The sequence below is a fragment of the Macaca thibetana genome, chromosome 1, assembly GCF_024542745.1.
Source record: "Macaca thibetana thibetana isolate TM-01 chromosome 1, ASM2454274v1, whole genome shotgun sequence".
Taxonomy (NCBI): domain Eukaryota; kingdom Metazoa; phylum Chordata; class Mammalia; order Primates; family Cercopithecidae; genus Macaca; species Macaca thibetana.
The window spans coordinates 56259876-56287735 of NC_065578.1; the positions used below are offsets into that span (position 1 = coordinate 56259876).

The following is a 27860-nucleotide window of genomic DNA, read 5'->3' on the forward strand; positions in this document are numbered from 1 at the left end:
TCTACTAAAACTACAAAAAGTTAGCTGGGTGTGGGGGCGGGCGCCTGTAATCCCAGCTACTTGGGAAGATGAGGCAGGAGAATCACTTGAATCCAGGAGGTGGAGACTGCAGTAAGCCAAGATCGTGCCACTGCACTCCAGCCTGGGAGACAGAGCGGACTCCATCTCAAAAAAAAAAAAAAAAAAAAAAAAAAAAAAGAAATGCTCTTCTCATCTCTGAAAGCTCAATGCTCCCCAAATTCTCCAAACCCAGCTCAAAAGCCACCTCCTCCATGAAGAGTTTCTCTATCCTTTGAACTGAAATCCTCCTGAGTGTCCTCAGTACATTATCTGTGCCTATCATACTGTAAGCTTCCTCAAGCAGCTGGGAGAGGGTCTCCCCCTGCAGCTGGTAGAGGGTCTGGCACATAGCAGTCCTCAAAAATACAGAAATGAATGCATGTTCTAGAAGTAGCTGGCAGTGAGCAACATTTAATTGCTTTGTTAACTTTGTATTATATTGTTTATATTACACATTATAGGTATGTATAATATATCATATACATGTATATCTTAATGGCCATATTCTGGTCTATACGAATAAGTTAATTATTCTTTGGATGATTTCCAAATAGTAAAACATTAATATAAATCTGCTAATATGGACATTAAAATGGAGTTATTACGCATGAATAGTTTTGAGGAGAGCTTTTGGCAATGGAAGAGTGAGAAAACTATCACCCATAGCCTCATAATACTGTGCTTTGTCAGAATTTGCTTTCACCCTGTCTATAGGACATGTGACTGTTGCTTCCTTCAGCCCCAGTTACAGTCTGCAGAGCAGAGCAGAGTGGAAGAATCAACGTGCCCGGGCCCACTAAGGCAGGGCCTTCAGGTCAACCACCAACCACCTGTTTCCACCAGCCCATGGTTCAACATGACTTAACTATGGCTACAATGAGAGGAAAAGCCACCACATCAAATAACCACAGACATTATTATTATTATTATTATTATTTGGCCACAGGTGGGGAGAGGTGGTGAGACAATATTAGTCTAAGTGATCCTGTAATCTATCGTGTGGCCTAAAAGGTTAAGGTTATGTCGCTACATCCTTTATAAATGCACATACTCCTAGCAATTTATGGCAGAGCCCCTACCAACTAGCTCTGGGTCATAACTTTTAATAAAAACATTTTTTAGTGTCCAAAATCTCATTACATCTGTCCAATATAAAAAAGCAAATGGCTTCAGAGCATGATGGATGAATTAAATAAATTTGAAAAACAGCCTGTGGTAGAGGCTCATAAAAACCCCCACCATGTCCCATATAATGAAAATGTGGGAGGATAACCAGTGTCAGCATGAGCATGTTGTCACCTTCCTGGGAAAGGAGAGGTAGCCTTTGGTGAGGTGTGGAGCTGAGGTGTGATGAGGCGATTTCTTTGAATTCAGTTGAAGCTTGGTCCGAGCAGATGAACAAATGCATTTTTTGGAATCACACAGATATGTACTGGGTCCTGGCCACGTCAGGCCATGGATGCGCTGGCCATGTAACCCTTGACAAGTTGATTAGCCTCAGTTTTCTCATCTTTAAAGTGGAGTGGGTAATGACAACATCATGGCAAGTTTATTGAGCAGTTTAATTGAGATATGTGTGCAAAGTCTTGTTTGGTGTTTAGCACACAGTAGATGCCCAAGGACTAGTAGCTATTATTATCTTCTCCTATTATTGGCTCATTTCAGTAATGCACATGAAAAATTTATTTTTATTTTTATTATTTTTTTAGACAGGTCTTACTCTGTCGCAGGCTGGAGTACAGTGGTGCAATGTTGGCTCACTGCAACCTTTGCCTCCCAGGCTTAAGTGATTCTCCTGCCTCGGCCTCCCGAGTAGCTGGAATTATAGGTGCGGGTACCACCACGCCTGGCTGATTTTTGCATTTTTAGTAGAGATGAGGTTTTGCCAGTTTGGCCAGGCTGGTCTCGAACTCCTGACCTCAGCCTTCCTCAGCCACCAAGCCTGGCCCCAAAGCACATATTGTTTAATGTTAGGAGACTATTATTATATAATATTTGGAAATAGAGGGAAAAGAAACGAAGAAAATCTTTCCGATGGCCTCTCTTTAGAAACCACCTCCAACCAAGAGCCCAGCACTTCCTAGACCTCCCATCCTTACTCCTGAACCCTTCAATCCATTCTTGACTCCATCTTCTCTCTTTTGCCCTGCTCTTGGCTACAGTCTTGCCTGATCATCTTCATCCCATCCATATCTTTTTTTACCTTGTGGCTACCTTACTGTTCTAACTCTGGCTCAGTCATTTCTCAGAGCTGCTTTCTTACAGTTACCTGTTTGGGGTAACCTTTGGAGACACCCAGTGCGCTTCCTCCAGCCAGTGGGGAGATCCTTCCAGCTAATAAATACACTTTTTCCCAGGTGATTCTTATGGACAGAAACTAATCTACTCCCTAGTCTCTCCAAATTGCTAAATCTTGTTTTACCCACAATTACCACTTGAGTTTTAATTCATGTATATTAAAGTCTTTTTTGTTTTGTTTCTTACAGATTTTTCTTTCATACTATCACAGCATGTACACAGTTTTGTATTCTTTTAAAAACTCAACGTGACATCAAATTTACTTGCAACTTAAGCTTCCAGTGAGGAAATATAAAAGAAGGCATTTTCTCATGTTGTTTCAATATGGTTCGGGCTCAAATCTTTATTAAAACATTGAAATAAAGTTCCCACAGGGAGTTATCTTCCTATAATCTCTTTTTGAAACAGTGGGGACACTATGATTCCATTACTGAGTAAGGCAACGAGGAAGACCAGATTCATGTTACTCTTACAGGAAAAATGACAGTGAATAAGGGACTTGGGATAAAAAAAATCTCACAAAGGAAGAAAATCTTTTTTATGGCTTCCAAATCAGAAACTTCTCACTCCTGTCTGCACAATGTAATCCTTTGGGGCAGCTGCTGATGCCAGAGCTACTGATGCCAGAGCCACATCATCAGAGATTTGGATTGTACTGGTCTAGGGTGGGGCCCTGGCATCAGCGGGTTTTAAAAGCTCCCCAGGTGATGCTAATGTGCAGCCGGATTTGCAAATCACTACGCTGGGGAATACACTCTCAGTACGAATAATTAGCAGGTTCCTAGGAAAACTGAAGCCGCCTTGATTGATTATGCAATTGATTAATTAATTTCTTCAATGAACATTCACTGGGTGCTTTCCACATGTCATGTCCTGGCTGGGCACTGGCGATACCTGGATGAATAACACATGGTCCTTGTTTTCATAGGTCAGAGCAGAGCTATGCTGTATCATCTTTGTAGCTTGGGGTGGACAGTTGTGGGACAAGGACCACACAAGGCTTCTAGATCTAAACTCAGAGCTCAGACCAAGACTGAAAAAAAAAAAAAAATTCAATTTTCCATTTAGAAGGCTCAAGAGAAATGGATTAACTTAAATGATTTGTAACTGCACTAAGGTGGGTACTATTAAGGACAACTACTGATTCCAGGCATCCGAATGCATGTTACCTTTCCCTAATGAATGATTTAACAAGGAAGACACATGCTAATGAAGACTAATTCCTTCTGGGGTATCTAGGAGTTTATGCTCTTTATCACCTTTACCCAAGAGTAAACAGCCACTTTCCCATTTCCTGGCAGAGAGAGATGGGAAAGCTCTGTTTGGCAATTGAAGAACAAGGGCAAGTGGCTTGAGATGGGGAATAGAAACTCTAATGTTAATAAATGATCTCTAGACCAGCGCTGTCCAGTAGAACTTTTTGGGATGATGGAAAGTTCTCTATCTGTGCTGTCCAATACAGCAGTCAGTGGATACATGCGCACTTCAAATATGGCTAGCATGCCTGATGAACTAAATTTTAAATTTTATTACATTTTAATTATTTTTGATTTAATAGCCTCATGTGGCTAGTGGCTATAGTATTGGACAGCATGACTCTAGATAAAATATATTAAAAAATAAACTTCCAGTTAACTGGGTGCTTCCCAAATACTAGACATAGTCCTTGCTTATATATTTTCTATTCTTTTAAAGAATATCCTATATTTGCATTGACTGGAAGATTTCTATGGGAGAATTGATTTCTTTGCTGTGTCTAGACAGTACCATGAAATCAAATTCAGTTTGCAAAAACAGCAGACTTCTTCTAGCTATAAGAGGTTTTTTTTTTCTTTCATTGCTGGCGCTAAGTGAAAGCCAGATATTTGTGAGGTTTTTCAGAAGAAAGTGAAGATTCATGTTTCAAATGGAAATCCATGAAGTTTCATTAGAACAGAAACAAAATGGAATCCCATTTAATGCCTAAATGTGCCAGGCCTACTGAGATTTTGGGGATCGGTGGTCTTGCTGGACTCAATGCCTTGATCTAATAGAGAAATTGGTGCTGCTTTGAGGTTTTGTCTTTATAATGATTGAGAACTTGCCTCTAATTACTCCAATTTGGGCCTCACTTTAGCAGCTAATAGTTCTCCTTCTTCAGCTTCCAATTCAGGAGAGGATCCCAAAGGTTGTCCAGAAGGTTGGAGGATCTTACAATAAAAGTTACATCTTCCCTTGAAGTGCTCACATGTGTAATATATCCTCAAATCCTTGAACAACAAAATATTTACATCCAGCTTCTTAAAAATTAAGCTGGTTCTTGAAATGTTCTTTCTTAATATACAAGGGGAAGGTCAGCATGGGGAATGTTGGTGCAGGGATTTTGCTGGCACCTTATTGGGACATTGCAAGAAAGGCAGAACCCAGTGGACAAAGTTCAGGATGCTAAGCTGACCTGAATGGGCTAATGCAAATGACAGGGCGTAGCTGTGGCTAAAGCCTCTGCCTCTGGATTCCTGGCCTTCTCAACTTTCATCTAATGTCAAGAAAACTAATTTGCTTGCAAGTGAAAACACTGAGTACTTTTAAAGTGAGAAATGTGATGGTTTCAGGAGAGGCAAAGTGCGGGAATAAAAAGAGAGATGTGGGCAACAGTAGTTTTCAGTTCAAACTGCTGCTCCATCACTGGCATTTGCTTGAATAAAGTTTATCATTTGAGCCTCAGTTTCCCCCTCTGCAAAAAACGAGGATAATAATGCTTACAATGTGGGCTTGCAGAGAGGAAGCAGTGAGAAGAATCATGTATATGAAAATAGCACAGCAACTGGCAGAGTAAAATCTCAACAGGTATCATTTCCCTTTTGAAAATTACAGAAAGGGAAGGAAGGGAGGGCAGGAGGAAGAATAGTCATGGAATTATTTGCTTGGTTGGTGAGCGTAGGCAGGTGCCAGGTCATGGCAAAAATTTGGGCGATATTGGTCTAGGGAAGGGATGAAGTCACCTGGAGAAAAGGCTGAAGATGCACTGCAGTCTTCACAGAGCAGATGCTCAGTCAAAGCAGCTCCTGCTTTTGGACCTTCCCCCAGTTTTTAAACCGGCACAGCTGGACTGTTCTAGGAGTCTGCCTCATCATTCCACCCAGCCCACCCTTTCTCCTTCCCACTCTTCTTCCTATCCGTCCCTTATACCTATTTTAGAACTCAGATAGTAACTCCATGTTTTGATGCTCAGATTTTGTAAAAGCCATTCAATATTTTCCTGAAAATATACATGAGGTTGGGGTTGGTGGCACGATCTGCAGGCAGAAGATGATTATGCAATAAGCTACTAATAGCTAAATTAAGTCTGACCTCAGTAACAGTGATAAAGGAAAGGAGATATCAATTGTGATGCCTGACAAATGATAATGCTAGTGTTAAGGGGAAATGGTGGTAGTTCCAGAGATGACTGTCATAAGGCTGTGATCACTGGTCATCCATTCACTTACTTCTATTTATTAAATATATATGATTTACTAAGCATCTGTAAACAAAGTTTTCTACCACATGAAAGAGATAGAAAACAAGAAATTATACCGTTGGTGTTATCAGTGAGATAATTCACATAAAACCTTTAGTATTTAGGGTCCAGCTCAGAGTAATGACAAGATTCATGCTAGTGGTTACTAGTATTATTGTCCTTATTATTAAACACATCGCACCCAACCCCACATCGTCATACATACATTTTGAGCTGGTGGCAGCAGTAGCAGTGGGAATTTGATGGTGGAAGCGCTGCTGCCATGGGATAGAGGGCAGTCATCATAAAGAGAGAGATGATGACATAGCGTTCTCTGTGCTGTATCATCATCATGACAGCCAAGATGGGGCCAGGGATGGAAATTAGGAAGAAACACTGAAACACCATTACAGCCACAGAGCTCTCTACAAACACTGGGAATGACTGTATAATTTACACACTCGTAGAAGCTTCCTGGTTCTAATCCATGACTTCATCTCAAAGATCTGACATTTGACAAGGAGGATTTTAGGATTCAATGTCCTCTTCCCTTGCCTTAGCTCATTTGTGAGGGGAAGGATCAGGCTGCAAATGGCTTTGCTACTTTAATGGTTTTGATAGAACAAACAGGTATAAATATACACAGAAAACCAGAAACCAAAGGGGAAACATTTCTAAAAGCTTGCAATTATTTGTTTTTAATGGTCTCGTCCTATCTCCTTTCTTCTTTTAAAATCCTATTATTCTAGTTCCACATTAGCAAAAACTCAAGGATTTTTCAAAAACTCCTAACAAGATTTGGCACCAGTTCAGTACTTTGAAAAGGGAGTGAATTAGAATCACAGTAATGTGAAATTGGCTCCCATCAGCAGGATGACAGGATTCAACACACTTTTGGGGAGGAGGGCAGGGGAACTTCTCAGAGTCAGTCATCTTTCTTTGCTGCTGTGCCTCTCTTGGAGGGGTTACCACTGCGGTCCAGATGGCATCCAAATGGTAACAAGAAATATTGGAGGGAGCTGAAATCAAGCAAGAGTAGTAGAGGCTCAGGCTGAATGCAGAGCAAATCAGAGGAAATCACAAATGGAGAGATGTCACAGCAAAGGAAAAAATAGCCAGGAGGGCTTTGCCTGCTGCTCTGACAGCCGTTCCATGCAAAATGTTTTTCCTTTTCTTCTCCAGAGGAATGCAGATTTTACATACTTAGGAATTCATTTCCTCATTCACTTCTTCATTCTTGGATTTGATTATCAAGGCATTAATTTAATTAAGGAATAAACATTTCCTGAATGCCCATTATGAACTAGGCACTATGCCTATCCTGTGAGCACTTAGATGCTGTCCATTCTCTGAGTTGTAACAGCAAAGTTAGTGAAACTGGAGAATACTAATTCAATTCAGAGTATGAGAAGTGCCACAACAAGGGTACCAGGCTGAGCATTTTTATAGAGCATGTACATGTTCACTGTGGCTGTGCTGTTCCCGGGACTGAAACCAACTCCATATGAATAGCCAAAGCAAGAATTCTGTTTTTATGTGAATGGAATTGGACTCGATTACTGTCCTTGAATTTTTCTTTGTTGTAACATTAGGGAAATATCCATATCATAAGACTGAGTTGACGATTACCCAGGATAAGATATAAGGTAACAGTTGAGCATGTGCCTGACAAATAGCAAGACTTCCATTAGTGTCTGATTATTTGGATCCTCTATTAAGTCAACAATTCAATAAAGTATCCTTTAGGAATATGATAATTTTGTAGCACCTACTTGATGGGATTTTGAGCTGTTTTAAAAATTTCAGAATTGCAGAATAAAATTAGAAGAGACTACAGAAATCTCTAAATCTCTAACCCAACTCATCTCTGTATTTATTTCAAATCAAGAAACAGACACCTTCAACTTTCTCAAAAACATGGTAATAATAGTGGCAGATGTGGGATGACACAGCAAGTTCCCAACTCCTGGTCTAGTTCCTTTTCACTCTACCATGGTTCCTCTCACAGTTGTATAGATTAAGAAGAGACCATCACAAGTCAGAGCAGAGAAACCTGGCTCACATTTTATAATAAGGAAACAGGCTCAAAGGAAACCTTGGCTTGTTCATAGGGAAACCAGTGAGGGAAATGGCTACTTCCTAGAGCTCTGAGGATCGAATGAGGCAATATTCAAAACTAGATGACTTGGAAGGCAGCCTTAAGGTTTGAAGTCCAGAAGATATCTGGAAGAGCATTATCCTCAACTATTTCTGATTGATTGTAGAACTTGAAAATAGCTTGTGTGTGTCTTAGTATCACATGCCCTCTGAATACATCTCTAGGTATATTCTTTACCTTCTCAGGCCTTGGCACAAGACCTCTGTCTGGTCACGATTTCCATCTTTATTCATCAAGAAAACTATAACATATCCCTAGAGGACATGTTAGCTCTAGTCAGCTCTTCAAAGCCTTCCTCCATGACCCTCAGGATGGATTAGATAACCACCCTTGGCATCACACGTGTCCAGTTACAATGACTATTACCTTCCCTCTTTTCTACTATAGCCTATGGCCTTGTAGAGACTCTAGTTCCTCATATGGGAAACTGTCTTATTCATCTTTGAATTTCTAGTACCTAGATGGCCTAGTGGTCAACACACAGAAGGAAATTATATTGAATTGATACATTTTAAAAAACAAAATGAATAAATGGATGAACTTGTTTACATAATACAACAGAAAACTGAACAGAAAGAAACTTGGTGATAGCATGACTTATTATATGGAGGGCATGGTATTCCATATGGTGTTTTCAAATGCTCGGCATGTGTGTGCATGCATGCACACATACACATGATCACACACACACATACACACACACACAATCACAGAGATTTGGCATTTGTTATTAGGAACTCCAGAAAAAAGCTGTCCCATCTATCCTGCCATGTGGCCAAATGGGGCTTTACAATTAGGGTAAATTACTCCATTTCTAACTTCAAAGAGATACTAGGCAGAAGTTCCATAAAAAGTTATAAGAATAGGGATATGATGCCCTCCTAGCCCTACTAATATCTGGATGGCATTTTCAACTGACCCTTCAAGCTCCTCCCCAGAGAGACCCATCAGTGGTTCTAGTGTGTCAGCAATCTGAGATAGTCTTTGCTACTGAAAGTCTCGCCAATATCTGATCAGCACCCTTTTGGATTTTAGCAATTGGTGGGTGACTATATCCCATAATTTTCAGCCTCTCAAACTTAACATGTCCAAAGAACTTTTGATGTCCCCAGACCTGTTCTTTCCTTGTCTTCCAGTTTCTGTAAAGGCCACCAACTCACACCCAGATGCTCAAGTCACAAGCATACAAGTTACTTTAGATTCCTCTCCCTCCCACACTTTGACATGTAAGCTTTCATGAAGAAATGCTGATTCTATCCCTGAACATGTCCCAAAGCTGTCTGCCTCTCTCCCTCTTCTCTGTGGCATTCTCTTTTGCCTAAGAGTGCTGCTTCCACTTTTGTCCACTGAAGTTCATCTCCCAAAGAGCGGTCAAAGTGGTCTTTAAAAAACATCAGATGAGGTCAGGCACAGTGGCTCACGTCTGTAATCCTAGCACTTTGGGAGGCTGAGGCAGGCGGATCACCTGAGGTCAGGAGTTTGAGACCAGCCTGGCCAACATGGTGAAACCCCATCTCTATTAAAAATACAAAAATTAGCTGGGTGTGGCAGTGCATGCCTGTAGTCCCAGCTTCTCAGGAGGCTGAGGCAGGAGAATTGCTTGAACCCAGGAGACAGAGGTTGCAGTGAGCCAAGACTGCGCCACTGCACTCCAGCCTGGGTGACAGAGCAAGACTCCTTCTCAAAAAAAAAAAAAAAAAATCAGATGAGGTCTTTTATTGCACTTGGAATAAAATCCAACCTCCTCACCACTGCCTACAAAACCATCCAAACTTGGGGTGCCACCTGTCGTGAACTCACCTCCACCATTCCCCCCTTTCCTACCATGTTCTCCCTTCATGATGAGTCACTGGCTCATTCCTGCCTCAAGGCTTTTGCCCTTGCCTTTCTCTGTTCCTGGCACACTCTTCATCTGGTTGGTTCTTTCTCCTAATTCAGACTTGGGCCAGGTGTCACCTCAGGGAGACCTTCTCTGACTGTACCTACTACAGGAGCAGCCCCAGCTCTTGTTCATTGCCTTGTTTGGTTTTGTTTCAAGCACTCACTACTCTGTTTGTCTGTTTCCTTTTCTGTTGGCAGCCTTTCCCTGTGGAAGGTGACCTGGGTTGGGACTTGGTTTGACTTGTACCTGTGCCTAGCTCAGTGCTTGACACACAGTGGACGCTAGACCTTATTTGAAAAATGGGTGAAGGAATGAATGCTTGAACAGAGCAATGCATAAGTGACCAGAGACTGGTTCTAGGAGGCACCTTACAGTATAGAAGAAACTATAAAATGATAACAAAAAAGACACTTCATGCATATACTACAGGGAAAAGGGAACTCTATGTTTGTCAGTTTGACATCTGTGCTCTGGCCTCAGGCTTCTTTTCCTACTTGTTCTGGTGCTGGACACCTTATCTCTGAGGGCCTTGGAGCTAGGGAACGAAGAAGGCATAGTTAAGGAGATCTTACCATAGATACCAACAGCAGAAACTGTCTTTACCCACACGTTTGCTATATCTGTTCTATGAAAAATCTTTTTAATTAAAAGTAGCCCATATCTCCTTAGTCAGGTCACAGGTGGTTGGGATCATTATTTCTCGTTTTGACAAATCCACAAAGAAGACAAAAAAAGTACACTCTGGACTTAAGAGGAAGGAATGGGTCACATGGTAATATTAAGACCTCCTTTCTTCTTGGCCAGGCAGAGGTCACTATGGACAATAGTAATTATAGCTAATGCTTAGATGGAACTTCCTTTGTATGAACCAGACACCATTCTATGTGCATTCATATATTAACTCATTTAATTATCGCAACAAATGTGAGGTGCTGTTACTTGCCTTGTTTCCAAGAGGAGGAAACCAAGGCACAGAAGGTTTAATTAACTTGCCCAGGGTCACACAGCTAGTAAATGACCGAACTAGAATTTTCACGTAAAGTAGGTTAGCTTTGGAGTATGTGCCCATAACCATTATGTTATAGTGAGGAGAACAAAAGGTGTAAGACGACCTATATTTTAAGTCTAGGGTGGGTGGTTAGGGTTCTGGAAAGGGCAGCCATGGTGGGCAGTTTAAGAGCTTGCTCTGTTCCAGTCTAACCCAATCCTCTCTTGGCGGACCATGGCCAGATCATAGTATAAGGGCTACCCCTATAACAATGGCAGGAGGAAGGAGGCTACAACATCCTAGGCAACTGTGGAAACAGCAACATAGAAACTGTCAAAGAGACAAGGCTATAAGATTTTAAAATATAAGAAAGTGGGGTGGCGGCTAGGCGTGGTGGCTCATGCCTGTAATCCCAGCACTTTGGGAGGCCGAGGCAGGCAGATCACTTGAGGTCAGGAGTTTGAGACCAGCTTGGCCAACATGGAGAAATTCTGTCTCTACTAAAAACATGAAAATTAGCTGGGCATCGTGGCACATGTCTGTAATCCCAGCTACTTGGGAGACGGAGGAAGGAGAATCACTTGAACCTGGGAGGTGGAGGTTGCAGTGAGCCAAGATCGCACCACTGCATTCCAGCCTGGGTGACAGAGCAAGACTCCATCTCAAAAAAATAAAAGATAAAAAAAGAAAGAAAGTGGGGTGGGAAACCCTGAGTATTGGGCTGACAGCATGTAATGGTGAAAAAAAGGATAATTCTAGAGATAAGGACAGCAATACTGCTAACCTGATGGAGAGAAACATAATGATATGCTGACGGAACTTCTATGATAGGCAGGAAGATGGGAGGTAGAGAAGAGAGACAGTGTTGTAAAAAGTAAGAGTGAATGTCACCTTAATAGGAGACATTTCTTTCAGCATAAGTAGAGAAGCAAGGGATTTATCCTTCACAATTAGACTCTATTTCCCTCTCCTTAGCATCTCAACCTCAATCTTCTTATCCATACAATGGAGAAAATAATAGTTGTCATCTTAGTTAAACTAGATAAATTTAGTTGAGAATCTGAATCAGCTGGGGGAACTTTGTAAATCTCCCTTTATATATAAATACATGCAAGCCTTACAAAAGCAGGTCTATCGAACTGGGGCTAAGGAAGTGTGTTTTTAAAAGTGTCACAAATGATTGTTAAGCAATGAAGTCTTTGGAATCCCTGAAGTAGATACAGCTTGCCAAGCACTAAGCATACTTGCTGGCCCCTAGTAAGTGCTCAGCAAATGTTAGTTTCTCGCCTCCTTCCTAAGTCACTGCAAAAACAAGTTTGGTATCCTTTGGGTTGTGACTGTCACCAATATATATTTTCTTATTCCCCATGATCATTTATTTAGCTCTTGCTCCTTTTCTTTTACACTAGACTTTGTTCATTATTCTTCTGCATCCACTAATAATGGTAGTTAAGGAGAAAGAAAGAACCTCTACCTGATGATTTATCCAGAAAAGCTGAATTACTGTACCAAGAGAGAATGAGTGCCAGCATCAATGGGTATTTATGGGGAAATTGTATATTACAGCTCTGCTCGTTAGAGATGCTGTAGTTAAGGTTCCGTGAATGTTAATGATCTGTATTAGAGGAATAATGACAGACTCACAGCAGCAGCAGCAGTTAACAGATACCCCTGAATCACATTTTCTCACCATGTAACAGATCTCCAAGTAATCTTATTTATGTCTACCAAAGGAGCAAGCATGCATCAGGGAACCTGCATCTTGGAGGGAGTACTATTGTTGCTTCAGCACAGGTAGCATTATGGACAAAGAGTTTCAGGGACAAGAAGGATAGAAGCTTCTTGTCTTCTGTTTGAGATCTCACATGTTCTGGTCTCAGAGGCAGTTTGGCCCAGCCAGAAGAGCAGTCACCAGCTTTGGGTAGAATGACCTTAAATTCTGGTTTGCCTAAGACAGCTGATATTTACGCCTATTGTCCTGACATAATTGTTAATAGCAAACCCTTTTTCACTTTCAAGAGTGCCCCAGTTTGGGTGATAAACTAGGTCACCTGGTTGTAGGGTCAGAGAGAGGTGGATTAGATTCTTAGTTATGCCTCTTCTAGCTGTTCTAACTTATTTAACTTCTCTGATCTTCAATATCCTTTATGGTAGAGAAGAGACCTAATCCCAACAGTAGTTGGGGAGAATAAAGAAATAGCATATTAAGTGCCTAACACAGTCCATTGCTTGGTGAGGTTCTCAATATTTGGTAGTTACAATTTCTTGTTATCCCCATCTGTTAAGGCCTGGATGGTTGGGTCCCTCCCAAAATTCATATGTTAAAGCCCTAACCCCCAATGTGATAGTATTTGGAGATGGGCCCTTGAGGAGGTAATTAGGGCTAGATTAGGTTAAAAGGGTGGTACCCTCATAATACAATTAGTGGTCTTATAAGAACGGGAAGAGATCTCTCTTCTCTGTGTTCCCACCCCCTCACTACCAGATCCACACTCTGAGGAAGGGCCACATGAGGACATAGTGAGAAGCTGTTGGTCTACAACCCCAGGAGAGAGCTCTCACCAGGAATGGAGTCAGCTAGCACCTTGATCTTGGACTTCAAAGGCTCCATAACTCGAGAAAATAATTTTCTGTTGTTTAAACCACCTGGTCTGGGGTTTTTTGTTATGGCGGCCCAGGTGGATTAAGACATGGCCCCATAGCTATGGTGCAGCCCCTGCAGGTTCAGCCCCATCCCAGGCTCTCAAGTTACACTTGATCTTGTTGAAACTATTGCTTGAGCATGGAGAACTGCAGGCCCTCCAGCCCCATGCTCTATGTACCAGGCTTCCTTCCTCCAGTAGACTAAAACCATTTTCGTTGCTGGGGCAGGTCTTGCTCATCCTTATATCTCTGAAAGCACTTGGTATAGTCCTTTGTCTACATAACAGTTCATAATAATAACTCTGGCTGACATTTATTGATTGAGCACTTACTATATGCCAGGTGCTGTTATAAATATCTTATGTGCATTACTTTACTCAATCCTTAAAAGAACTCTATGAGGTAGTTACCACAGTCATTATCCTCATTTTACAGATGAACACACTGAGGCACAAAGAAGTTTAAATAACCCATCCAAGGTCCCACTGCTGGTAAGTAAGGAATAAAACTTTCAAGCCCAAATAGTCAGGCTGCAAAGCTCATACTCCTAACTGTAATACCTGTTCCCTATCAATTAACCAGTCCCTACTCTATATCAAAGACTATAGTAATTACATCTCTTCTTATTTAATCCACATAATAACCCAGGGAAGTAGCTCTTTCCATCTTGTTAACTGGTCATTAAAAATCCAAAAGATAAAGCAACTTGCCTAGAATCATACAGCTGAGAAGTATAGGCTCCAACTAACTTCAAATTTCATATTCTTTCTGTAGTTTTATAGCCTCCCAAAGAGTGGGCTCCCAATCTGTGTTCATGAATTATAGAATAATGAAGTCTTAGATGGGAAATAACCTGGAAAGCGTCCTCATCTGGCCTCTTCATTTCTCCTACCCATGTAATAACGAGTGGATTCTTCTGGACAGTGGTTTTTCATACTACCCTCTCTGGATCTCTTCCCTTCTAGAGCTTTCTATCTTTCGGAGTTAGTAGGTGGGTGGGCTTCAAGGTGAACAGGTTTTGAGGCTCCATGTCAGCTTCAACTATATCTCCTCTTTCATCTGTTTATATAGCAGGATATCAGGCATGTTTCATTTGAATAATTTTGGGAAAAGTTCGAAGACTACTCTTCCAGGAGACCAGTGGACTGCACTATAGCAGAGAGATGGAGCGATCACTGTTATCCAGACATGCTTTCTTTAAAACACACAACTGAGCAAACAAGACAGCAGGCAACTGCATATGCGACCACTTATCCCTTTCGTGATTTGCATTTGCGGAAAACAACTTTCAGATTTAACAGCGAGTCTTTTACAACTCTGCTTGACTCCATTAATGACAGCTCAGTTTTTCAACGTCGGAAGAAAAAGAGCCAGATATCATTCAGAGTGATAATGTGACAACCCAAATGTGAGTCCTGGACTCAGAACAGAAAGGAAGATGAAAGGGAGTAATGCTGTCTTTGGCTAGAACCTGAAGACAGCAGGTGGAAAGGCTGACGTACAGTCTTAGAAGTTAGACACGTAAAGCCCCATGCATGTAAATGACAGAGCCTACAGGGAGGAGATAGGGTGCTTGGTCCCTGTCTCCTGGTTACTTGACCTTGCAAAGCATGTCACCTCAGAGCTAGCTCCGGCTTTGTGTTTGTCTCACCCCAGTCATACACTCAAACTCATCTCGCTCTTTCACCTGCAATGCCTGCCCCTAGGCTGCACCCACAGCAGCCTTCACATGCTTCCCCTTAACCTCTTTGCCCTCAGACCATTCTTGCCCTTCCTCTAGTTTGTGCTGTAACACAGGGGACTGATTGCCATAAACTGCATTGCCGGGCTCCTTTGCCAACACACTTCCACTTTGATTTGGTCAACAAGGAGGCAGTAGTTGGAATTTGGATAGTGGGTAGAAGGCAGAAGCAGTGAGTTCTCTCCCAGCTCTCTCTGGCAGTATCTGTGGCAGTGGCTGAGTCTCCTGCATGGGTTTAGCATCCACCAGGCAGCCCCTCTCTGTGCTCCGGGACCCCACTGGGCAACTCCCTCTCTGGTCCCAGTGCCTATTGGCTCTGCTAATACTGTCTCCTCCATCCTTCTATCCCTAAGGATAGTAGCCACTACTGATAATTACTAATCTGGGTTGCTCTGCTGTCCTTTGTTTGGTTTTTCCGCTCTTCTAACACCTTTGTAACTAGTTCCTCATATTAGATCCTCTCTATTAAACTACCTGGCATGGGCTCTGTTTTTCTGACTCTATTCTGAATGGATACACTTAGATAATTCCATTAGCTTCTTAATGGTATCACCTGCCAAGCCACCTGCCACAGGCCACCAGAGGTACACTGAGAAATGCAACACTGATGTTGTCATTCTATCACCTGAAAGCATCCGTGACTTCCTAACAGCTCCCAGCTTCTCAGCACCACATTTCAGACCCTGTGCTCACTGGGGGCTTCCCTCGGCATCCTCATCTCCTGCTCCCATGGAGGCATCCTGTGGTCCTGCCACCTCAGACTCAGTCATTAGCCACTGCAATATGACAGGCTTTTCTACATTTCCATGCTTTTAAACATTCAGTTCCTTCTTCCTGAATACTGTTCCACCCTTTCTCCAGAGACAAACTCCCACCATCTTTTAAGATTCTATTCAAGCTGTATACCCTGCGTGAAGACCTCATTAAACTCCTTCAGGCAAAGTTTACTGCTCCCACACTATGCTCTCATAGCATCTTGTACACAGCCTCTCACACCCTTGATTACATGAATCACAATTATTTTTATAGGTCTATCTTCTTGAGACCATGACAACTCTTAAGCAGCCTATCTTTATATCCCTAGTGAAGAGAATGCTGTCTGGTAGGGCACAGGTTTTTAGTAAATGTTTGCCCAATGGAGGAATAAATGAATAAATAGAAATTGTAAGGGAACGCAAATAAAATAAGGGTTTCTAGCAACTGGAGCTCTGGGGTTACAAAAGTAATGAAGGCCTGTCATTGTAGGTATGTGAGCTCAAGCCCAATAATCAGCAATGTTCATTCACACCTATCAAAAATATTCTTGAGGGATTCTTGCATTGGAGGAGAGGCAAAACCAAATAACCTCTTTTTAATGTTGCTATTAACTCCAAGACTAGAAATTCAGGATTCTATCTCAGGACAATGTTTGTTAAGTATGGCTAAAAGAAAGCTCATCTAAGAAACATCAAAAGGGGCAACCTTGTATTTCATTCGTGGGAATGTATGGATTCAAATTCCCTTCCCTCACTTCAGTACAACCTCCTCTTGTGTGACATCTATGTTAACTGCATTGCAATAATGATAATTTCTCTACAATGTGGTGCTTAATGAGGAAGTGAAACTGACAAACGTTCAGACAAGATTTAATCCAATTATCCAACATCTTGATCCAGATTTCAAACTAAAGGAAAAACCAACTGCGCAATTGTGAATGAAAATTTATTTGCCATAAAAGATGGGAGTTGTGGGCAGGGGGAGTAGGGAACAGTTGTCCAGAAAATTCTTGCAATTCTTCACATTAATGGACTGAAGCTTCTGACACGTGCAGCAGGGAAAATGAATTAAATCTAAGGCAAGGAAAGTCAACGAAATACTGATTGCTGTGGGACAGGGTGGTTGCAGGATGGGATGCAGGGAGGCAGAATGAGAATCTTTCTAAGCGTCAGAGGTGAGTGGCTTTCATTAGATTTGTTCTCTGGGGTTCATTAGATTTGTTCTCTGGGGTTCAACATCCAGGATGAAGAAAGCAGTGTGCCAGACAGAGGGAGGTTTCAGGGATGACTTAGACATGGGCATGTCCGCTTGGAACTCAGTCTAAAGGAGAGAGATGCTCACAGCTAGCTGGGGAGTGCTGGGCCTCATGAGGTGCTCATTATAAAAACTCTAGAAACAGTGAGTAATCACTCTATTGCCCAGGCTGGAGTGCAGTGGCATGATCTCAGCTCACTGAAACCTCCATCTCCTGGGTTCAAGTGATTCTCCTGCCTCAGACTCCCGAGTAGCTGGGACTACAGAAGTGTGCCACCACACCCGGCTAATTTTTGTATTTTTGTAGAGACAGGGTTTCGCCATGTTGGCCAGGCTGGTCTTGAACTCCTGACCTCAGGTGATCCGCCCACCTTGGTCTCACAAAGTGTTGGGATTATAGGCATGAGCCACCATGCCCGGCCTAAGAAAGTCTTTTGAAGGTCAAAAAAATTTCTGCTAGAATTGACTGACTGGTTATTACTGATAATTAGAAAATCTTTTATGCCTCATACAACTATATAAAAGGCTTTGAAACTGGAAAATTACAAGGTGAAGGATAAAAGATCTTTTTCAGTCATAAGAATATTACATGGAGGAATAAAGAGAGGGGAAAAGAAAAGTGGTATTTCTCACGTGAAAATGACATAAGTTGCACTAAGGTTAAGGTCAGTCATTGAAACAGTTGCCTGTGAAGGTCTGTGAAGGTTAAGTTCCACCAAGTTCAGTGTTATAGGGTGTGCTGGAGTCTGAAATAGGCACTTGAGTGGCCCTGGGAATGTAATGCTCTATTCGCAGTCCCACTGTGGGACCTGAATCATGTTCAATGGCTAACAGGGTGCTAAAAGCACTAAATAATGAATGCAGTAATGGGACACTTAGCAGACACCTTCCTCTCCACTCAGGAATGTGATTTTTTTTTTTTTTTTTTTTTTTTGAGACAGAGTCTTGCTCTGTCACCTAGGCTGGAGTGCAGTGGTGTGATCTCGGCTTACTGCAAGCTCTGCCTCCTGGGTTCACACCATTCTCCTGCCTCAGCCTCCCAAATAGCTGGGACTACAGGCGCCTGCCACCACGCCCGGCTCATTTTTTGTATTTTTAGTGGAGACGGGGTTTCACCGTGTTAGCCAGGATAGTCTCAATCTCCCGACCTCATGATCCACCCATCTTGGCCTCCCAAAGTGCTGGGATTACAGGCATGAGCCACCGTGCCAGCCAGGAATGTGCATTTTTAACAGTCACAAAAAAGTTGGGATATCTGCCTAAAGAACATGTCCAGCATTATCAGCCCGAAGAAACAAAGACTACGTGTATTTCCCAGCTCCTTGAGATGGAAATTGGTGGTAAATTAATCAGCTCTGAGCACTGCTGAGTGGAGAAAGTATAGACTCAGCAGCCTCAGTGATCGCCCAGAAGGTACTTCCATTTCTCCTTTGCTTGTTCAAATCTTGCTCATCCTTCAAGGCTTTGCTCAATTTATTCCCTCCTTTCTAAAATCTCCGTGTCTCTCCAGCCAGCTAGTGTTTCCTCTCAGCAAGCATTTATGCTGTTGGATTTCAGACACCCTGACATAAAAATGTACCTATGTGTTTACAGTCACAAGAGAAGTTAGCCCCTGTGCCAAGCTTCCAGCTGCCTTGACCAGAAAAGTAGATGAAATGTATATTTCTAGGAGTGGGTAGGATTAATCCTTATATTGGCTCAGAATTCCTAGGAAAGGGTGCAGGAGAGAAGCATAGCATGACCTTGAGAACAAATCTGCTAGAAAGACAGAGACATCACAGGTCCAAATTAAAATACACAACGAAAAGCATCCAAATCTGTTATTTGAGAAAGAAGTCCAAAAAAGGGATGATAACCACAGCTGAGCATCCTGGTTCAACAGGTCAAGAAGGGTTAAAACTAGGGCAAGAATGAGTGAATAAGGAGGAGGAAAGTAAAGAGATGGAACCAGCTTTCCATCTATACGTGGGCCCTAGCTCAACTAAACAAAACTTTGCACTCATCAGTTGATTCACTGAGGTAAAGGAGATCAATAAGAAACAGAAAATTCTAACTTCTGCCCTAAGACTCGACTCTGGAATGCTCTGTAACTTTCAATTTGCCATATTACTGATTTATCTCTGTTGATGGAAGAGTGATGATGAGCTGCTGACTGAGGTTCTAAGACAGAGGTTGAGGGATCCTGTTGGCTTTAAGTCCTACAAAAATTTATTCAGGCATACATTATTTTTTTTTCTGGGGAGAAGGTCCACCATAAATATCTCAGAGAGATTGGAAATCTCAGGGGTTACCTTAGAGGCAGTCTAGATAGAAGTGAATCCTGTCCTCTAGGATCTTACAGAGAAGTACGGGAAAGAAACTGAATAACAGCCCACAGTGATTGAATTCTCATTGCACTGAGCTCATTCACATACTTTAGCTCATTTAGTCTTTACACATTTAGTCTTTACACAAAAACTCTAAGGTAGGCACTAACATTAATTCCATTTTACAGATGAGGACATAAAGACTTGGAGGGACTAACTTAAGTACTCAAATTCACAAAGCTAGAAAATGGTAAAGCTGGGAGTCAAATCCAAGTTGTTCTGATGCCAAAGCCCATATTTTGAACCATTAGAAAATACTGCTTCATGATAACCACAATAAAATGTGGTTAGAAGCCAGGTGGAGTGGCTCATGCCTATAATCCCAGTGCTTTGGGAGACCAAGGTGGGAGGATTGCTTCAGGCCAGGAATTCAAGACCAGAGTGGGCAACATAGCAAGTCCTCATCTTTAAAAAAAAAAAAAACAAAAAAAAACAACAATTTGCCGGGCATGGTGGTGCATGCCTGTAGTCCTAGCTACTGGGTAAGCTGAGGCAGGAGGATCACTTGGGCACAGGAGTTCAAGGATACAGTGAGCTATGACTGCAACATTGCACGTCAGCCTGGGTGACAGAGTAACAGCCTGTCTCAAAAAAAAAAAAAAAAAAAAAAAAAAGAAAAGAAAAAGATAAAAAGAAAAGAAAACAAATTTCAAATTGGTGGTTAGAAGTTCAGCAGAAGTGGGCTGGGCATGGTGGCTCACACCTGTAATCCCAGCAATTTTGGAGGCTGAGGCAGGTGAATCACCTGAGGTCAGGAGTCCGAGACCAGCCTGGCCAACATGGTGAAACCCCACCTCCACTAAAAATACTAAAATTAGCCAGGCTTAGTGGTGCACACCTGCAATCCCAGTTACTTGGGAAGCTGAGGTGGGAAAATCGCTTGAATCTGGGAAGTGGAGGCTGTAGTGAATCAAGATCATGCCACTGCACTCTAGTCTGGGCAACAGAGCGAGACTCTGTCTCAAAGGAAAAAAAAAAAGTTCAGCAGAAATATATTCAAAAAAGCAATTTCCCTTGGGACTCAAGGAAAGCTGAAGACCGAAAATAACATTTTAACTGGATTTTGAATGTTGAACCAAGAAAAAGTTCAGCGAGAGTACTGGAGCGGAAGAAAAGGATGAAGAGGCTCATGGTGAGAGAAAGGAGGGGCTCCTGAGGGTCTGAGGTCACTAAGGCTGTTCTGAGTGAAAAGATTCAAGGGATGAGGGTCATGAAATTCGGAGGCCAGGTTCCTAAATGGGCTGTCCGCTGGAATGATGCATCTCCCCAGATAACAGCCAAAAGTAGAGAAGGCAACAAATAACAAAACAATGCGGTCAGAGAAGAAAGTGTATTTTATATTTCAACAGTTGATTATCGTAATTCAGTAGTGATTTCATATACAGACTGTGGATAGTGCCTAGGACTCCTCTTTTTGCCTGTCTCTCTTATATATTATATTGTCACATAAAATTTTAATTTTTACAAAGAAAGTCTGTAGCTAAATGTAGTTTGAGAAGTGGACTATGTAACTGCCATCTCTAATTGCATATCATCTAAGACACGGCAAGGGATGTAACTGATATGCTCTTAAAAATCCAAAAATTTTCGTGGTTTTTAGACAAGTATCTGGCAGATTCACTGGGCCCAAATCCTTTCTCCAGCCTTCTGTGACATGCAAATAGTTACAGGGATTTTGGAGTAGAAGGACTGTACTGATTCTTTTTTTTTTTTTTTTTTTTTTTTTTTTTTAAGATGGAATCTTGCTCTGTTGCCCAGGCTGGAGTGCAGTGGGCTATCCAGGCTCACTGCAAGCTCTGTCTCCCGGTTTCACGCCATTCTTCTGCCTCAGCCTCCCGAGTAGCTGGGACTACAGGTGCCTGCCACCACGCCCAGGTAATTTTTTTGTATTTTTTAGTAGAGATGGGATTTCACCATGTTAGCCAGGATGCTCTCGATCTCCTGACCTCGTGATCCGCCTGCCTTGGCCTCCCAAAGTGCTGGGATTATAGGTGTGAGCCACCGCGCCCGGCCTACTGATTCTTAATTCTATCAGATTGTGTCCCTAATAGTTTATAAGTTACAGGCCCCTCTTCAGAAAACTTAAAGAGTTTTAATAACTTTAAACACTTTCCATAGGGCCCTAGAAGGAAAAAAAATCAAACCCTAGGTTGGATGAAAAAACAAAAATCAAAAATAACCCTGCCAAGGAAGCAAGATATTGTGGCTTTGCCTGATGCTGAGTTCCTGATGTAGGAGGGGAGTGAATGCAGGTGCGTGAGTGTGTGGGTTTGTGTTCAGAAGGCCACCTGTCTGCTTGGTGATCCAAGCTATGAAAACAAACAAAAAAAAAACAATGCATATTTATGGAGGCTGCAGGTGGAACAGGGCAAGAATGGTTAAATGCAAAGTGGAAGAAGGGCCGGGCAAGAGGGCTTCTTTGAGAATCAACACTGTCTTAGTTTGACACAGTGTCTTTGGCCCCAGAAGGAAAAAGAACTTAATGGACAATAGATGAGCTTTGAATCTATAGGCATTCACTTATTCATTCATTCCTTACACAGGGATTCATTTGTTCCTTTATTTTTATTCATTCACTTACCACTTGAGCAGCTGCTCTGTGCTGATGCTCAGTGTAATCAGGACATGAATGATATGATTCCTGTCCTCAATGGACTCGCAATGCAAGGAGGTATGGAGTAAAAGTGACAACTCCTGGTGAGTAGTTCAGTGTAACAAAACATTTAGTAAGTGTCTAGTAATTGCCAATGCACACTGAGTAATCACTGTTATTAATCTAAACTCTCAGAACTCAGTGAATTTGGTTTTCACGTCACCATTATATAGCTGAGAAGGCCAAAGACTGAATAGAGCAAAGGACGCACTCAAGGTCACATAGCCAGTAATGAAGCCAGGATTCAAACCCTGGTATCTCTCATAGCTTAGGTTACTACCACAGTCCTCAATGGGAAGTATATTTCAGGCACCATGCTAGGTGCTGAGATTACAAAGCTGCATGAGATGTGATCTCTGCCAAGGTTTTCGAGGAACTCAAAGTCCAATGGTTCACATGAATATGTTAAAAGAAAATGACAATCCATTAGGATCATTGCAAAGAGAAGTATTAGAGGTAGCCCAGAGAGATTGAATACTCTATTTGGGGTAAGGAAGGCTTCCCAGAGAGGGTGTGTAATCCCCTAGAATAGCTGCCAATCCCTGGCTCAGTGAGAAGTGTTTGCTAGAGCACTGCCTGAAATAGCAACATGTGGATATGTTCTCATGCTACGTAATTCACATCTTCTGTTAAGGGTTTTGCATACATGTCTCCTTTAATCCTCCAAACAAAGCAAAGGTAGTATTATTTTCTTTTTGTAGATAATAGCATAGAGGATCAGAGATGCAAAAAGCAGCTCAGGGACTCTCAGGAAGTGGCTGTGGTAAGAACTACACCCAGATCTCACTCTGGAGACCAGGCTCTGTGCAGACCTAAACCTGAGAAAAATGAAACTAGGTGGAACCTAGAAAAAATGAAACCAGGTGGAACCTAGAAAAAATGAAACCAGGTGGAACAGGCCACTGGGCAGTTTCTCTTCTTACGGGAAACTTGTGGAAGTCTCATGACTTTCTGGAAGCTGCTTAACATACACTAATTGAGTTATCTCTTGTATTTGTCTTTATGGCTAAGGGAAAGGTAGTGAAGGAGTAAACAGTGAGAGGCAAGGGTTTTCAGAGTACAGAGGTACTGTAGGGAGTGTGTGTTCATCAGAGAGGCAGGTCTACTCTGGGAAGCCTGGAAGGCAGGCAGATCCCAGAGCAGGGAGGGGTGTGTGGTATTTGGTATCACCTCTGGGAGGCTTAGGCAAGTGGGATCAACTTTCCAATACATATACTACTCTGTCCTCTAATTACGTTCAATCGTCTTTTTTGGTAAAAAAGAAAACTGAGTCTCTGAGGCAAGGAAATGTATCAAAAGTCTCACAGGTAGGAAGAGAAGGAGCGCAGATTCCAACTGCAGCCACCTGTCTCTATACAATAACCTGAGGTTTTTACTTCTTACCTCTCTTAGGCTTTCGAAAATGTTGAAAAGAGCTCATGGAAAAGTCATCATTACCATCAGTTGGTTCTAGTACTCTGAGAGAACGGCGGGTTGGGAGCCACTGCATGCCATTCAGGCAGCCCAGATATTTTGCAAGGAAAATTTCTAGTGCATTTCCTTAATGATTATTTTGGAGTCAGAAATACAGGGTCTTTCTTAATTCTACCAGGGATTTTCATAAATTCCTTCTACAGATAGAGTCATTCATATATTTATTATTTTATTTTATTTGAGACGGAGTTTTACTCTGTCGCCCAGGTGCAGTAGCGTGATCTCGGCTCACTGCAACCTCCGCCTCCTGGGTTCAGGCAATTTTCCTGCCTCAGCCTCCTGAGTAGCTGGGATTACAGGCACACGTCACCATGCCCAGCTAATGTTTTGTATTTTTAGTAGAGACAGGGTTTCACCATGCTGGCCAGGCTGACTTCATGATCTGCCTGCCTCTGCCTCCCAAAGTGCTGGAATTACAGGCCTGAGCCACCAGGCCCAGCCTTCATATATTTATTAAATGTTCCTAAAGCAGCTATGTTGCACCTGGCTTTCATATACCAGGCCATGGGCTTGCATCTGGTAATACAAGGACCCCAGCACATTCAAGGAAGTAACGGGGAAGAAATACTATTGACAGAGGAATGAAGGCACAAAGGTAGGAGTGATCTGCTGCTGTTGTTCAGAGGGAAAGTCCAGAAAGTCCCCCTGAGAACACAAAGTTTGAAGTAAAGTTGGAATGCTGGGGGAAGGCTGCAGAGAGAGTGGGGAGGGGTAAAACAAACAAACACAAAAAGATTTCAGTAGGGCTGGACCAGAAGGAAGTAGACTAGACACATAGGCTGGAGAGGGGACCTGCAGGCAGCCTGCCTGTGTATCTCAGGCAAAGGAGCTTCGATTTTTTTTTTTTTTTCTGGAACTATTAAGCATGGAGACGGTGTGGCCAATTAATAAATTCACAAAAACCAAGGCAGCAACTGGAGCATGTTTCCTTACATATCTAAACCTGTTAGGGGCAAGTGTGGCAATTCAGGCACAAATTGAATTGTAGAGAATGGTATCATGGGGAATGAACCAAATTGAAACACGAAGAGCAGGCCAATGTCTCAGTGACAAGGGGGCCTGATGAGGTGCAAAGGCCTCAGGGAGAAAAATTACTTTTTCCCTGAGCAGCACAACACAGAATAGGGTCCCTAGACTTGGGTTTTTGAAAACGGGTCCGCATCTGGATATGCTTTTTCATGAAAACTAACACGTATAGGTTTCAGAAGCCATATTTAGGTCGGGGATGGTGGTTTCAAGATCCTGGAAGAGTGGGTTAGAGAAATGGACATTGATCAGAAATAAGTTTCACTAAAGGAAAAGGGAGAAGGGGGCGGGCAAGGATGAGAATGGACCAGAAAGACTCCCAACTTGGAGAATGCAGAATCTCAGGTTTGGAAGGACCTCCAGAGCTCTCCTATCCATCTCCCTATGCAATGTGTGAATCGCCCTGGTAATCTTTCTGACAAGAGGTCTGCAAGGCTTGCTTGCATAGCTCCAGGAATGGTGAGCTCACTCTCTGAGGTGTCAGCTGGTCTGCACCTGAGCAGCTCTGACTATGGGAGGGTCAGCCTCACTTTGAACTGAAACTGACTTTCTTATAGTGCCACTCACTAGTCTCAGTTCCAGGATTTGGCTGACACAGAACAAGGTAATCCCTTTTCCATACAGTGGCCTTTGGAGTCCCATTTCGTCTCTATGGATTCTTTTATCCAGGCCAAACATTTCTGTGTCCTTCAGCTGCTCCTCATGGAATGCAGTTTCACATCCCCTTGTTAATCGTATTGTTAAACATGCAGGTGTGTCTTTATCTCTCTCTTAGTGTGGGGTCCAGAACAGACAACAGTGTTCCAGGTAGAACTATTTTAGCCTCACAACAGTTCTGTCAGGGACAGAACTGACATTGTTGAGGATCTACCTGACTTTAAAGCACCTTCTCTGTCCACTCATTGTTGAGATGAATGAGGTCAACAGTGACTGAACACGCTAGTTCCTTGGCCGTGGCAAAGTCACATGTGGCCCCTCCTCAAGAGCCTTGACTGGCTCCCCAGAGCTGCCTGAATTATGTATAGAAGTTGCCTTCTGCCTGCCAGTTGGAGGTCCTAAATATGAGTTCTGGGCACTTCAGTGGTTTGGAGCAGTACCACAGAGCTGGGAATTTACGGTTCTATCCCAGACTCCCAGGAGTCCCACCAACACATGGGGTCCAGATCCACTGGACCTTGTTGTCCTTAATGTGGTATGCCTCTTGGGTTCTCCACAAGCCCACTGCACATGACCTTTTCCAAAATTTTCGCCCACTGGCTGAACTTTTGTATACCGCAAAGGCCCTGGCCAGCCCTTCTCCTGGCCAGCCCTTCTCCTACTGTCCCTTTGAAACTTCTCAACCACTTTCAAATTAGATGGGCAGCTCTCTTTCAACAACAAAAACACTATCCTCCACTTGAGCAGGTCACTGAGCTCCTCTGAGCTTCACTATCAACTCTGCCTCTTAGGTTATTCTGAGGATTGAATGAGAAAATGGGTATTAGATACACAACACTATTAGATACCATAATACTGTAATGTGTTAGAAGAATTACTTCTTCTAAACCATGGCTGGAGACTTTTGCCCTAGAATACCTAGGACCTTGAGGCCCTTAAACAGAGCAGTTTGCATGATTCAACTCACGCCCACTCGTGGGACCAGACCTTCATTCAGATTGGCACCCTTTCCTCAGCGCTATCATTTCTGCCTCATGTCTCCTTCCTCCGGCCCACTGAAGATTCCCCAGCATGCAGTCCCCAGCAGAAACACGTGGGGCCATGACACTCATTCCAAGAGAAGGGTCTTCCTTCCACAGGCTGTAGACATAGCCTCAGTGTGAATCCAGATCGCCGAAACCTGGCAGTAGAGAGGAGATGTACTTACACTTACAGGTTGACTTTTTGGCACATCATAAACACCTTCCTTCTTTTGGCTGGTGGGAACCTATGGAAAAATTAAATTCAGCACAGTCAAAACACTCTGGTACTCCAATTTCAAAGAACAAAGCAACCAGACTTCAACTGCAAGCTGGTTAAGGGTATCTGAGAATGGCCCCCAGGACAAGCCCACGGGAACCTGCTCTAACTGTGAAAGTATCAGGCCAGTCTCCCTCCCTTAGGAGCATCAGATGGGGAGAGGGAGTGGGCATCATTTAACAAAGGTTTATAGGTCGTCTCTGCTATCGGGCTCCTCGCAGAATCAAAGACTAGAAACCTGTATAGACTTCAGAAGTCACGTGACTTCTGAAAAAAAATCCTCATTTCCTTAGACAAAAATGAGGCCCGGGGAGGTGCTATACTGCTCCCGAAGTGATTAGAAACAGTTTGTAGCTGAGCTTAAACTGCTCAATGCTGAGTCTGAGATCCAGGCTATTTAAAATATAGCAAATATCAAGATCCTAGCACAAAGCACATCTTCTATTGGTATCATACACAAGCCATCTGATAATTATGGAAGGTTTTCATGGAAGAAAAAGGCCCACAAGTGGTATGGAAAGTGTGGGCCTAGTATGCAGAAGATCTTGAGGGCTTTTAACATTAATCTGCATCTTCCTCCCTTCCCTTCCTCATCCATCTGGTCTCACTGTGTTATGAGCTAACTGTGACAGCCTGAGCAGGTCACTGAGCTCCTCCGAGCTTCACTACTATCAGCTCTGCCTCTTACTCAGGTTATTCTGAGGACCGAGTGAGAAAACGGATATTAGATACACAACACTATTACATACCATAATACTGTAAATGTGTTAGAAGAATTACTTCAGTTACTGACACATCATAAAAATATATATGAACACATCTTATGATACTAACAATAGTGGATATGTTGACTACTTTTCAAATGAGTCAACCAAGGGTTTTTCACTGAAAGATTCCAGATTGGAAGCACTCATTAGTTGTTCCTTTCCCAGCAACTGTCATAGCTTAGCTCACACTCCCATTGCAGGACCCAGCCAGCAGTGGTTTTATAATGGTCTGACAACATGCCTTTCTTTCCATCATATTGGGAGCTCCTTAAGAGCAGGCATAGTGCCTAACACCCAGTAGGCTCTCAGTAAATGTCTGCTGAGACATATGGTAAACGTATGATAGAGGAATGTGGGGAAT

The 27860-nt window shown here is 42.6% G+C and overlaps 1 protein-coding gene across 5 annotated transcripts in view; it reads right to left on the reverse strand.

Moving 5' to 3' along the window:
• Window positions 1–27860, reverse strand: part of DAB1 (DAB adaptor protein 1) — a 1249655-nt gene that overhangs the window by 39752 nt on the left and 1182043 nt on the right. For all 5 annotated transcript variants that reach the window (XM_050803918.1, XM_050803884.1, XM_050803904.1 and 2 more), the window contains one exon: window positions 26641–26700. In XM_050803918.1, coding sequence (XP_050659875.1) covers window positions 26641–26700 — 60 coding nt within the window. The remainder of the gene's footprint in view (window positions 1–26640; window positions 26701–27860) is intronic.